Genomic DNA, 12,873 nt, shown 5'->3' with positions numbered 1-12,873 from the left:
ATTGATTTATTTTATGGTTTTCCTCTCCTCCATAGGAACCCCAGTCAATCGTATCCCCATCATGGCCAAGCAGGTCCTGGATCTGTATATGCTGTACAAGCTGGTGACGGAGAAGGGAGGCCTGGTGGAGGTTATCAACAAGAAGATCTGGAGAGAAATCACAAAGGGACTCAATCTGCCTACCTCCATCACCAGTGCAGCTTTCACCCTGCGCACACAGTAAGTCTCTGCATCTGTGTCACAAAACAACCAGCAAAATTCATTTCGTTGGCTGTAGTAGCTATAAATTGACCCAGTCTCTCTAATGTTAATCCTATGTAAACTCTAATTTACAGGAACTAAATAAAGAATCTCGTGTGTGTGTGTGTGTGTGTGTGTGTGTGTGTGTGTGTGTGTGTGTGTGTGTGTGTGTGTGTGTGTGTGTGTGTGTGTGTGTGTGTGTGTGTGTGTGTGTGTGTGTGTGTGTGTGTGTGTGTGTGTGTGTGTGTGTGTGTGTTTTTTTTGTTTGTGTTGGTAGGAGTATGGATGTCAATATTAACCCGGTAGGAGTATGGATGTCAATATTAACCCGTGCCTGTGTATTTATACACATGCGGGTTTGTTTCCTACACCAGGCCACCTTCCCTCTTCGCATTCAATCCCTCCGTCTATTACATCTCACATAGCGGCCATTGATGCCCATAGATTTATTGATGTGATTTGGGTCAGAGTTCATAATAACTAAGGTGGGGTTTTACTGCCACGACTAAAACGCCCTTGCTATCTCCATGGAAATCCTTCCGTAGATGTGACCCCTCTCTATCGTGTCCACTAGCAGGGTTCCCTAATGAACCTTTATGTATTTTTAATGTCGGTGGGCTGTTGTTTAGCATGGCTTCGCTAGGTCTATATAATGGACGCTGCTCTTAGCTTCTTATTGATCTGCTATTCCACCATTATGCAGTCAGTATGCACAACACTGTATGTTCATTCTACAGAATGCTCATATGGGATGGTGAAAATACCAGAGCTGTGACTGTGCATACTTGTAGAGCCCCCGCAATGTTATCTCCGTATTATACTCGGCATACAAAACATGTTTTTGCACAATTGTCGTACCAGGTGTCTCAGGAAGGTTACTGTCAGCTTTCTGGAATCACTTGATTTTGTAGATGTCATGTATACAAGAAGGGGGAAGGGGAGGGAGTTATAATCAGGGTAAGGGATTAGAGAAACACAGTTAACACAGCTAGATTTCTGATTTTTGGCTACGCATATGCATTTAACCAGGTGTTAATAATTATGCAGGATTGACTTCAGACAAGGGTATATTCACTGGGAAAAATCACCTGAGGAAAAATGAAAGATCATTCTTCATAGCTGTGTATTCTTTTATCCAAAATGAAATCCTAAAACTGACTCTGACATCAACATAATTTAAAGTAGTCTTTACAAACTAAACAAACCGTTTCTACACCTCAATTGGTAGACTATTTGTAAAAGTCTAGACAAATTTGCGCCTCAAGGAAAAGATTTCTCACTTCAAAACCTGAACAGCGTCCCTCTTTCATTCCTTCAACCAGCTTCTTGAAAAGGTCAGCGTAGCAATGTGTTTCTCCTTCTTATCGGACCTGCAGCCTTGCAAACTGTTGGCTGGTTGGTTTGTGTACAGCAACCATAGCAACTCACAGAGCTGACCATAAACCGTGAACTGGGCGGAAACTGCAGTAAAAACCCAGATTCAAAGAATGCCTCTAAAACCCGAATAATACCGGAATATCCCATGTCTTAATCGGAAAATGCTATATTTGGAAAAAGGCCTTATTCGGAATATCCAACCGGAATATGCTGTTTACATGACCTGAATCAATATTATTGTCATATTAGCAATAATAGTGGAATATTGGTGTGCATGTAAACATAGTCATTGATCCACTTTGAACAAGACTACCTTGGTTCAAATATATGATTGGGTAGGCGAGAAATCAGTTTACATATTGGCTGAATGTAAAAAATGTACCTGTATTTTTCCTGATTGATTCTGTGCATGTTATTTTAGTTACTGTTCAGCTGAAGAAAAAAAAAACATTTTGAAGGCAGAGATTACTGTTCTTGTTTTGAAACTGCTGACAGACAGTATAATGTGCTTATGTATATTACAGTTGTCATGCCAAAACAAATACTTACAAATACAAATGTTTTTGTGGTGATCTAATGTATTGCTTTGTGTATGTGTGTGTGTTCTTCTCTGAAGGTACATGAAATACCTGTACCCGTTTGAGTGCGAGAGGAAAGGCCTCAGCTCCCCAGGTGAGCTCCAGGCCGCCATCGACAGTAACCGGCGCGAGGGCCGTCGTCCGAGCTACAGCAGCAGCCTCTTCCGCTTCTCTCCCTCTCCCAGCACAGCTCCTCACATCCTCTCACCTCCCAAGATGCACCTTTCACATCTGGGGTCAGGGGCCTCGGGGGTCCTCAACGGCCTTCACGCCTCACCAGGTCCCTCTATGAAGAAAGGTAGGAACCATAGAGATGACAACCACACATAGAAACTTTTGGTGGCATGAATAACACCTCTAGCAACAGTAACCTCATTACTTACAAAAGTTTAACACAACATAGTATATATATATATATATATATATATATATATATATATATATATATATATATATATATATATATATATATATATATATATAAAAAATAATTCCAAAGCTTCATGGCAGCATAAAGAGGCTTTTTTTTTTTTTTGATTATGTTTTGGGTCTTTTTCCCTTTATTGTGTAGAGACAGTGGATAGACATGAAAGGGGGAGATATGGGGGATGACACGCAGCAAAGGGCAAGAGGTCTGATTCAAACCTGCGCCGCTGCAGGACTCAGCCAACATGGGGCGCACACTCTTACTGGGTGAGCTAGAGGCCACCCAAGGAGGAGGCTAATCTCTATTGCACAAAATAAAAATGTGGGAAGAATACGTTATGTGGAGGTAATCTTCTAAAAGAAGCCTCCCTGCACGTAAACGGGCAGCTCTCAGATGTGTAACTGTGAAGGGTGAAGAAGGTTGTTGTGTGTTGCTGGGAAAAAAGAAGCATATATGCTCAGAAACCTTTCTCTAGATATATGAAGGTTATATTAAACTGGGTAAATGTTCACTACAGAGAATGCAGCCTCCCTATACTGTTTAGATTGAACTGAAGTGTTCCAGTTACAGATGTGCTGAGACTTTGAAGTATTTATATGGAAATACTGCCCTCTGTCGCAGTTAAGGAAAACTACAGCTAGTCAAGGCAAGGGATAAACACCTTAGTGAAACATTACGATATGGGTCTAGTTTAAATAATTTAAGGAGGCTTTTTTTCAGTATACAAAGCATTTAACAGACATTACATATAGGCCCTGACACTAGCACCTGCTCTTTTTTTATCAAATGTGTGCGAATGTGTTTGCATGCGGGTGTATTGGTATGACAGTGTGTGCATGCAGGAATGTTGGTATGAGAGTGTGCTCTGTTACATTTGCGTATTGCATTCCCGCAACAAGTCATGTTCCTTCCCTCCACTGTATCGTGTGTGTGTGTGTGTGTGTGTGTGTGTGTGTGTGTGTGTGTGTGTGTGTGTGTGTGTGTGTGTGTGTGTGTGTGTGTGTGTGTGTGTGTGTGTGTGTGTGTGTGTGTGTGTGTGTGTGTGTGTGTGTGACTATATTTGTGGGGTCCAAAAACCAGGAGTCCAATATACTTGTGGGATCCCGACAGCTTTGTGGGGCCACAATGCTGGACCCCACAAGTTTAAAGGGCTGTTTGAGGGTTAAGACTTGGTTTTAGGGTTAGAATTAGTTTATGGTGAGGGTAAGGGTTAAGGTTAGGCATTTAGTTGTGATGGTTAAGGTTAGGGTAAGGGGCTAGGGAATGCATTATGTCAATGACGGGTCCCCACAAAGATAGTGCCACAAACCTGTGTGTAAGTGTGTGCATGCCTGGATGTGTGTGTAGCCCATCCAGGTGTTTTTAAGAGTCTATGTGTGAAGCCGTTTAGCCTCAGGCTGCTGAGAGCCCTCAGCTTTTCTACCGATTAATAACATGGTTCCCACGCTGGGGAGGACACTTTATAAACTTTGAAGCCTTGAGTCCACATCAGTAGGATCCTGTTGATAACTGTCATTACCTCGCGGCCTTATCTAATGTCACTTTGACTTGGCTGGAATGTGTAGCTGCTGTGGACCCTGACAGTATCCGTGGTTTGACTTATGTAAATGCACTGTATTTTACCTGTCAATCATGGCGTCAATCATGGCACAAGGTCTGACTGACCCACTCACTATTGATGTGTAAGTGCTCTGCATGCCCCAAACCAACCCTGTTTTATTTTTATTTAAATTAGTGGTTTTTAAAGTGTGGTTCTGGGAAGTTATTTCTGTCTCAGTTGTCTAGTTAGTCCATTACAACTAAAATCACTTGGAGTCCTTTTAAAAAAGTAAAATTATGTAAATGAAGCCTTGGGGTCTTAACAGACAGTTCTTTTGAAGACTTTTATTATATGCAAACTTTCATGTGCTAAAATCCTGCCTGAGGTCTGTTTTCTAATTGTTTAATTTTTCTACTTTGGTGAAATTTCCTTCTGTATAAATAAAGTATCTCTATCTAAATTGGGATCGGACTACATTCTGACCAACACAAAAATTTGATGTGATGAACTATTCCAATTCTCCCATAGTAATATGTGGTAGATAATCCAGCCATTTTAAATACCTACTTATCCTATACAGCATTGCACAAGCTGGACTATCCCATCTTATGTTGGGCAACAGAGCTGACACATAGACAACCATTCACCTTCACCTGATGTACATTTCTAAATTTATTTTCCATCCATGTAGATGGACTAATAGATCCATTACAATTCATCAAACTAACCCTTATTTTCTCTCTCTTCCAGATGACCTGACCTCCTCCATCCTGGCAGCGAGACCCTCCATGGCACTGGCCCTGGGGCACCAGCAGGTTGCGGGTTTGGCAAGAGCCGCCACGCTGGAGCAGCTGAGAGAAAAGCTGGAGACCAGCGGCGGAGGAGAGGGGCCAGAGAGGAAGATGGCCCGCATGGCAGAAGAACAGCAGCGCCTGATGCAGCAAGCTTTCCAACACAACCTGCTGGCCATGGCTTCCCAAATGCCCATGAACCTGCGCCTGGGAGCCCCCACCATCACCACCAGAGGTCAGTGTTGCCATGTTTGTTAAAATACTGTTAAAAGAACCTGGAAATGATGTAAGTTTAGTGTGTTTCAGTCAAGTCAAAAGAGGAACTTAGTATTAGGCAAATTGTACTTTGCCACATTTATTTCAACAATGTCAAAGTTAAAACTAATTTCTACAAATCTATTTAAATTATATACAGATATAAAATGCCCCAAAAACTTGATTGAATAAGTATTCAGCTCTTTGAAATTGGTAAATAGTTCATTTCAAATTGATAATTATTTGGCAGGAGAGTGTTTTTAAGTTCACTCTTTCTAGATGAACACATCGAAATATACTAATGTTGGGATTTTGAGGCAAAATATGTCACAATAAAAAAAAAGAAAATGTGTATATATTTCTGTTTCTTCAGATGAGAAGCAGCAGGACATGTCTCTGAGCATCTCAACCAATGGAAATGCCAGCATCACTGTCTCCGTGGAAGTCAACGGCACAATCTACTCAGGTTTGTATGGGGGGAGGAGTTTGATTATCATTGAAAAAATAGTAATACTGTGGTAATTCTTTTACCTTACCCTTTAAAGGGGATGTACTCGACATTCAGAGCAATAAAAAAAAGAATACTTTGTAAACAAAATTCAGTACTAAAGCTTTAGTGCATAACTTTTTTATAATAATGAGCGTCCGTTAAATTCAAGCCATTGCTACATGAGTTGATACAAAGCTAATTAAGACAGCTCCACACAACTCTCTCTGGATTTTTCAGCGTGGCTATGTTTAGAAATTGTTGCCGCCCGGCGACTTTCGCACACAGAAACTCGAGTAAAGATAACTACCTCTTCTGAGTCCATCATGTGTTTTTAATCCTCCGTGTCCTCCTTGACTACTAGCGACTGCGTGGGGGAGGGGTGGAGGTGAAGCTCGTTCACAGAAGGCTTGTGTCATGTGGATGCACCGACAGAATTATTGTCATTACTTAGAATTCCTCATGGGGGAGACTGCAACTACACACTATAGCTTTAAGGCCTTATTTTGAAAATATGAAATACTTTTAAGACCCTGCGGTTACTTTGTCCTTGTAGGTGATAAAGGCGTCATGTCTTCCTTTTTTTCAACAGGAACCCTGTTTGCCCAGAAGTCTGGTGGGGCCCCCGGGTCTGCTGTGGCAGCTGCTGCTGCTTCAGCTTCCGTTGCTGGAACCAGCACTAGCTTTAACTTCTCTGCACCCCTGGCACAGACCCTCAGCCCCACGTCCTCCTCCTCCTCCAAGGGTCCCAGCTCAGCTGAGCCGGCCCCCAGCGGGTCGCCCTAACTCAGGCTGCCCTTTGTACCTGCTCCACAGGCCTCTCTTCCACCGGGAGGCCCAGCAAGAATATACAGTACAATGAGAAATCGATAAGAATAACAAACTGTTGCACAACAAATACCTCATCAACCCTGTCAACCTCTTGGCTGTCCAATCATGAACACAGAGCCCAAGAATATTATATGACAGCACGTGCCCAAACGCACAGCTATGCATTTTATTCAACATACAAACGCATACACGCACTACACTACAAACACACACAATTATACATATACAGGCACACAGTCTACACATACATACTCTCGTTAATCCTAATGTACATGCTTAACACAATCAGCTCAGCCAAAACCCACTGACAGGTGTAGTCACAACTGAACTTGAAAAGTTTTTATCTTAGGACATTTTGTTTTGTTTGTTGCCATTTTGTTGTCTTTTTGATTTTGTGTTTTTAGAATGATTTTGTTTTTAGTTTTACTCTTTTTACATACCTCAAATCAAGTAACCTGCAGTGGTGTCTTTACCTCAGGAGCTGTAGTATATTTAACCTGAATCAACTTTATTTTTATATTCTTTTTGACCTAGTTGCAATCAGGGGAAGTCGGGTAACTCTCACCAGTGGGACCTCATGTACAGAGCACCCACCACACAGTGGCAGGCCTCCAACCCGGACCGCTCAGGTTTCTTCAACACACTGTAGACTCTTGCTGAACTCCAAACTGGTGACCGATCAGATGCTGTAGACCAGCACGCACCTAATTTCGTGACTCCGCCCTCAGTTCAGATCATGTTAAGTCCATTATATTGGTTGGAAGTTTAATGATGTACACGAACCTCCCAAAATGGACGGGATTTCTCCAAGCTGTAAACTCTCACTAACAATGGATGGCATTTTTTTTATGTCCACCTAAAAATCCAACTTATTGCAGGTCCATACAAACTGTCTTTAAACACGTAGGGCACAAAGTTGGGGGAACGGCAACTCCAGTCCACCCACAGCAGGCCGAGCAGACCCTGAGCTCATTTCTCATGTTACAGAGAGGTTGTACCGAATCCGGTTTGAGGTTTGTTGTCCCCCATTTTGTTTGTGCATTCTTCCTCCAGCCGCAGCCACACAGCTGAATGTCAATCACATGGCATCATCGTCAATGCATAGTTCTCAGACGTCATACTGGCCTCTCTGCACTGGAGAGCGTCTCTCTCAGGAACCAATGTGACACCTGCAAGGAATCGCTGTTAATTTAAAGAAAAAGAAGGGATTCATACGTGAAGAATGCACAAGTCTACGTGACCGTTCAAGAATACCTCATCAGACTCTCTCAAAAGGAGAGCTACACTACATACCTCATAGGGCGCCAACGCCATCAAAGACTTTACGCCACAACCTGCGATGGAAATCCTACCTGAACTGAAACTGACGTGAACATACTGACACGCTGCTGGTGGTTTCTGGGGACAAACCGAACCGGGATGGGCTCGCTATCTCTCTCCTCCCGTGTTCACTTGTGTAACTTTTTTTTTTTTCTGGCTTGCTTCCATTTCCTTTCTTTTTTTTTTTTTTTTATTACCTCAAGTTGTTTTTTCAGGGAAGAGGAAAAGAATAGATAGTTCCTCACTGACACGTGTAGATTTGTACGATTGTCAACAGGTTTCCACGTCGCAGGGGTCAAACAATTTAAAACAATCGACCACGTTAACCTTAAGCTCGACTGCGAACACCTAAATCGCAGTTAACGCGCCTTTTTCTTCACGACAGCGGCAAGATGATATGCACGTGTACAATCATGTGACCAGTGTTTTAACACGCTAATCTTCTGGTTCACGTTAGCCTCGGGTTATTGCACAGCTAGATACCAAAGACTAGCCAGGTCGCTCTTCTTGATTTGATCTCTCGTACAATCCTGCCACACCTGCTGTGGTCACAGCAAGGCAGTTTAAGGTCTGTTTATGGACTGCAAAAAAGAAAAAGAACGTTGCATTTTCTCATTTAATCTGATTTTGTGTTTTTTTTTTTTTAAAGCAAGTGAAAATCTGCAAGAGGTAAATTCCCTTGTTTCACATTTTTTACAGCATGACTTGATTATTGAAAAGTTACGATGGAAATAAGTAATTTAAAACTGGATTTAGGGACTCAAAATCTGATGTACAGACATTGTACAGATATTTAAGTTTTGTTATCCAGAACAGTAGCCCAGACGCTGTGCTATAGCTGATGTGCTATCTCCCTAATGTAACACTTTACACTTATGGTCTCTTGGGGCTGGTTTTTAACACAACACCCAGTGTGAACGCATGCCCTCTCAGCCACTGTGGACAGAGAGGCCCACAAGTCTGTCCCCTTTCTTAAAAAAACCCACTTTCTGATAATCCAGAAACCGTTGGATTATTCCTCTTTTGCATTTTGAAATACCACAAAGGGTGAAAATGAATTCTCTAGCTTTATCTGTGTCGAATGTGAGGCATTTTAATTGTTTAGAAACCTCTTTAAGCCCAGTGTGAGCCTAGGTGGGCAGCCTTGTTGCTTTTATTAGACTGTATTTTAGCCATTACGTGTCAGGTTTTGCATATGTTTTGCAGTGCAGATCAGAGTTTAGGGTTTGAGGAGGGTGCCGGAAGTCCTTTTTGGTGTACCCTTCAGAACCCGGTATGACACACGACTGTATTTTATAAAGGTGAGAACTGTAGATGCTGCTTTAAAGTAGTTGCTGGTGAGATCTGGCCAGTGCAGTTTTCACTATACTCAACTGGCTGGGAAAATGTCTCTCTTCAAGCTTAATCCTTGGGAGAGCAATCACTTTTTATTTTCACTTTCAATTCAATCAGACATTGGACACCAATTGTCATTCATCCTGTTGGTAACAACAGAGTTTTTGCTATTTATTTGTGTGGTTGTTATTTTTTTATTTTTATTTTTTTGTCCTGGTGGACCTTGTTTTTAGTAACAGTTGAGCTTAATGCCTTAGGCTGTGATACTAAAACATTTTCTTGTTTCTAAGTCTTTCTGTTTAATCTGCTTAGTCAAAGCAATGACTGTTTAGCGTAGCTTCACTGCCTTTGTGTGCGTGCGTGTGTGTGCGTGTGTGCAAGCAGGTTCAGTATATACAGTATGTGGTTGCTGTTCCTATTACTGTATCTATATACTGTATCCTATTATATCGCAGGAGGAGGTGATTTCTCAACATTTTTAACAAATCTTAATTTAAATGGGGGTAGTTCTCTCCAACATAAGCCTCATTGACATCCATGGGAAAGGCCCATTAAAGCTTTGAGGGCTGGTCATTCACTTCTCTCTGATCTCTCAAGCCAGCCACCCATCGGGTCACCTCACGGACCTCCAAACTCTTGCCGTGTGTGTGTGTGTGTGTGTGTGTGTCTGTGTGTCTGTGTCTGTGTGTCTGTGTGTGTCTGTGTGTGTCAGAGACCGCCCCTACCTCGTCATACCACAATACCTCAGGGCAGTGGGCTGCAGTCACTGTTGTGTTCGATAATGAAGCTGCGTTGAGGGACGAGTACTGACGGAAGCTGTGGTCACTTCGCCGAATGCAACGTTGCTGTTGGTTTTGCATTTCTAGATTTGTGTCGTCAGTAACAGTATGCAAGGTCTCGTCACTCAGGAAGCTGTGAAGTTGGGAGTATGCAGAGCCTCTTGTCTCTAAGATGATTTTAGAGTTAATTCAGTTTTAAATTGTTTAAAAACTAACCTGATCTGTGTAAAAACAGGCGCATATGCAAGTGGTTATCGAATACCTCATTTATCAATTTTATGTTTTTGGCTTGTACAATGCTCCGTATATAAATTCAACTGTGGGGTTTGTGCATATTTTTGTACTGTTATTATTATTATTATGGACATGGTAATAATTATATTACTGATATTATAGTTTTCTCTTTGATTAAAGCAAACAAAAAATAGGACAAAACACATGAATGCTTGTAAAAACTGGTTTGTGCTGATTGTATTTAAGAGGAGCACTTTTCCAAAGTGGTTTTCACACATTCAGTTTTGTTCATATTAGTAATATAAAGATATGGTTCTCAGGGCTTTAAACTTGTATGTCATGATAAAGTTTTACTTTATATCTTATTCCCATGTGTGTTTTATTTCTAGTGTCATTGAGTCTCTGAGACCACCAGATATGCAAACATGTATGTGTGTCACACCCACTCAAATTTTAGAAGCATTTTCACATCCTCTCACGTAGACTCAGTAAGGCGAAACAATCACATTCATATCCACTTTTCACAAACAGTCCATGGGCAGGTTTCTGTGTAAAATGTTCAGTAAGTTCCCTAATAAGAGATACAACCTCATCATTGAAATTTGCCACTTCGGTTTTTCCACAAGCACATTGCCCGAGCATGTTCCTTCCGATCAACCCCTTTCTGATGGTGTTGTCCCATTTAGAGCACAGGGGCCAGACTAGAGCCGGTAGTTTCTTTTTTCTTTTCTTTTTAAAGGAGACTGAAAAAAAATGGAACTTTCAGTTTAAGGTTTATTTGACAGTGGACATGTGTGCGGAAGCCAAGTAAGCCTTACAGCTGTTTTCGCTTATGAGGTTTGAAGTACTCAACTGGTTGAATGTAACAATCAATTACAGTAAAGCGCAGAAGGAAAACAGATTTGAATTATTATGACAAAGAAAAGATGCACATACTGTAGAAACAAGTTTTTTTTTTAATAACATTTTCTTACAAAAATAAATCAGAACAGCTTGATTAAGTGCAAATCAATTATGGAACCTTCTGGAAAATCTTAAATGCTGCGCCATTGAACATTGAACTTTAGCATGGCTAAACACCACTAGAGGTAAAGAGATTCCTTCATTGAACTACACAAAGATGTGACAAGTTAAAGGTTTGAGTGCTTTGGGTGAACTCTAAGACATCTCTTTATGAAAAGTAAAGTGCTACAACTGCCGGGATTTAGGGTAACCGAGCAGATAAGTTAGAAAATACAGGTCAAATAAATTTTGTGTTAAAAGATGTAACCTCAAACATTTGGCAATATAATTTGCTAACACTGGATCTAAAAACACAGAACGGTCAAAATTTTGTTATCTTTCTACCCGGATTCACGCATTTTGGGCTTTTATTTTTGACAGGACAGGTGAAGACATGAAAGGGGAGAGAGGTATTTTAGAATAACTCCAGCAGAGGAGAGAGCGCTGTGTACATTGGCTTCGGGTGGGATATACACAGCCCTAACGATCGCTACTGTTAGCTCTCTCGGTAGAAAAAAAGGCCGGCATCTTACAGACATGTACTCGAGGTCAGGGGAACAATGTTTATCTATTATTGTCCCGTTATTACACCAGTTCTCATGCACGTACATACAGAGCCCCCCTCCACTGCTCTTACAGTCCTCAGTCCTGTCCCAGCGGAGCAGAGTGTGGCCTGCTAGCTGCATGCTAGCATCGGGTATCCCCGGGTCAAGCCAGGTTTCAGTGATAATCAAAACACTAGCCTAGAAATCTAGACGCACCCTAGCGGCAGCAAATTTATTTTGCAGCCAGGGTGGTCTAGGCACTCTCCGTTGGCTTGCGCCAATCCCGCCCCTCGGATTGAGCCCTGTCAATGGTGAGTTCGCAGACCCAACATCTTGATGTGGGTCTGGCCTGTCAGGCTATCAAAACACAGCAGTCACGAACATAGCGATTTCCAGCGAGTTGTAATCCTGAGTCGTCTGTTTTATGCACCAGGGATCTGGTATTGGGGAGATACAGGCTCAGTAGAGGTGGCTTGTGTGCTATGCTAGCTTTAGCATAACACCAGACCTGCCCCTGCTATTCCTTTCCCTCCTCCGTCTGCGCCGCCTCCTAGACCCAACAACAATCCATGAAGAGCCCGGCGGTCTCGCTATGTTGTCTGGGATGTTGGGCGTATAATGAAAGACACTCGAAATAAATACCTGGAGCTGGTCACCGATGTCCAAAAGGTTCTGGCGGGTGTAGCGGATGTTCGCAGAACCGGCAGTAGTAAAGCAATTTGTGATTCTCGCGAGATGTAGCAGGGCGCCACCTCCCAAACTTGCATTGCTGGTATTCTCAGCGGCGTCCCTCCCCTGCTTTGCTGTCGCGATGATTCGCCCTACTACGAGTTTGTTTACCATCAAAATGACTTCGAAGCGGTTATATTAAGGTACAAATCTTGCATAGTGTGCCTTTAAATCTACCATCTTTTATTCTGTGACTTTATGCTAATGTCATAATACCAAAGAGGAACCTACACCGTTTGTGTAGTTTTGCATTTAGATTGTTATTAGAACAGAATCAACAAAAATATTTGCTAACAAAATATTATAATAATTTCTCACTTCAGTTTTTCCACTAGCACATTGCCCCAGGTTTTTTAATGAGTCATTCTGGGAAGTGTTGATATTTATCTATGATCAATAACAT

General features: G+C 41.9%; 2 protein-coding genes across 3 annotated transcripts in view; one reads left to right on the top strand and one right to left on the bottom strand.

The window, feature by feature from the left end:
• LOC114560371 (AT-rich interactive domain-containing protein 3B) overlaps positions 1-8,661 on the top strand; it is a 59,456-nt gene extending 50,795 nt beyond the window's left edge. For both annotated transcript variants that reach the window (XM_028585704.1, XM_028585713.1), the window contains exons 5-9: positions 36-219; positions 2,234-2,493; positions 4,913-5,188; positions 5,582-5,674; positions 6,288-8,661. In XM_028585704.1, coding sequence (XP_028441505.1) covers positions 36-219; positions 2,234-2,493; positions 4,913-5,188; positions 5,582-5,674; positions 6,288-6,481 — 1,007 coding nt within the window. In that variant the 3' untranslated portion in view covers positions 6,482-8,661. The remainder of the gene's footprint in view (positions 1-35; positions 220-2,233; positions 2,494-4,912; positions 5,189-5,581; positions 5,675-6,287) is intronic.
• Positions 8,662-10,950: 2,289 nt separating this feature from the next.
• The window catches only part of LOC114545680 (semaphorin-7A), a 49,422-nt gene continuing 47,499 nt past the window's right edge, over positions 10,951-12,873 (bottom strand). Inside the window, exon 15 of the transcript XR_003690930.1 lies at positions 10,951-11,464. The gene's annotated coding sequence lies outside the window, so the exon portion shown is untranslated. The remainder of the gene's footprint in view (positions 11,465-12,873) is intronic.

The sequence above is a fragment of the Perca flavescens genome, chromosome 1 (genome assembly GCF_004354835.1).
Source record: "Perca flavescens isolate YP-PL-M2 chromosome 1, PFLA_1.0, whole genome shotgun sequence".
NCBI lineage: Eukaryota > Metazoa > Chordata > Actinopteri > Perciformes > Percidae > Perca > Perca flavescens.
This window is presented reverse-complemented; position numbering and strand designations above follow the sequence as displayed.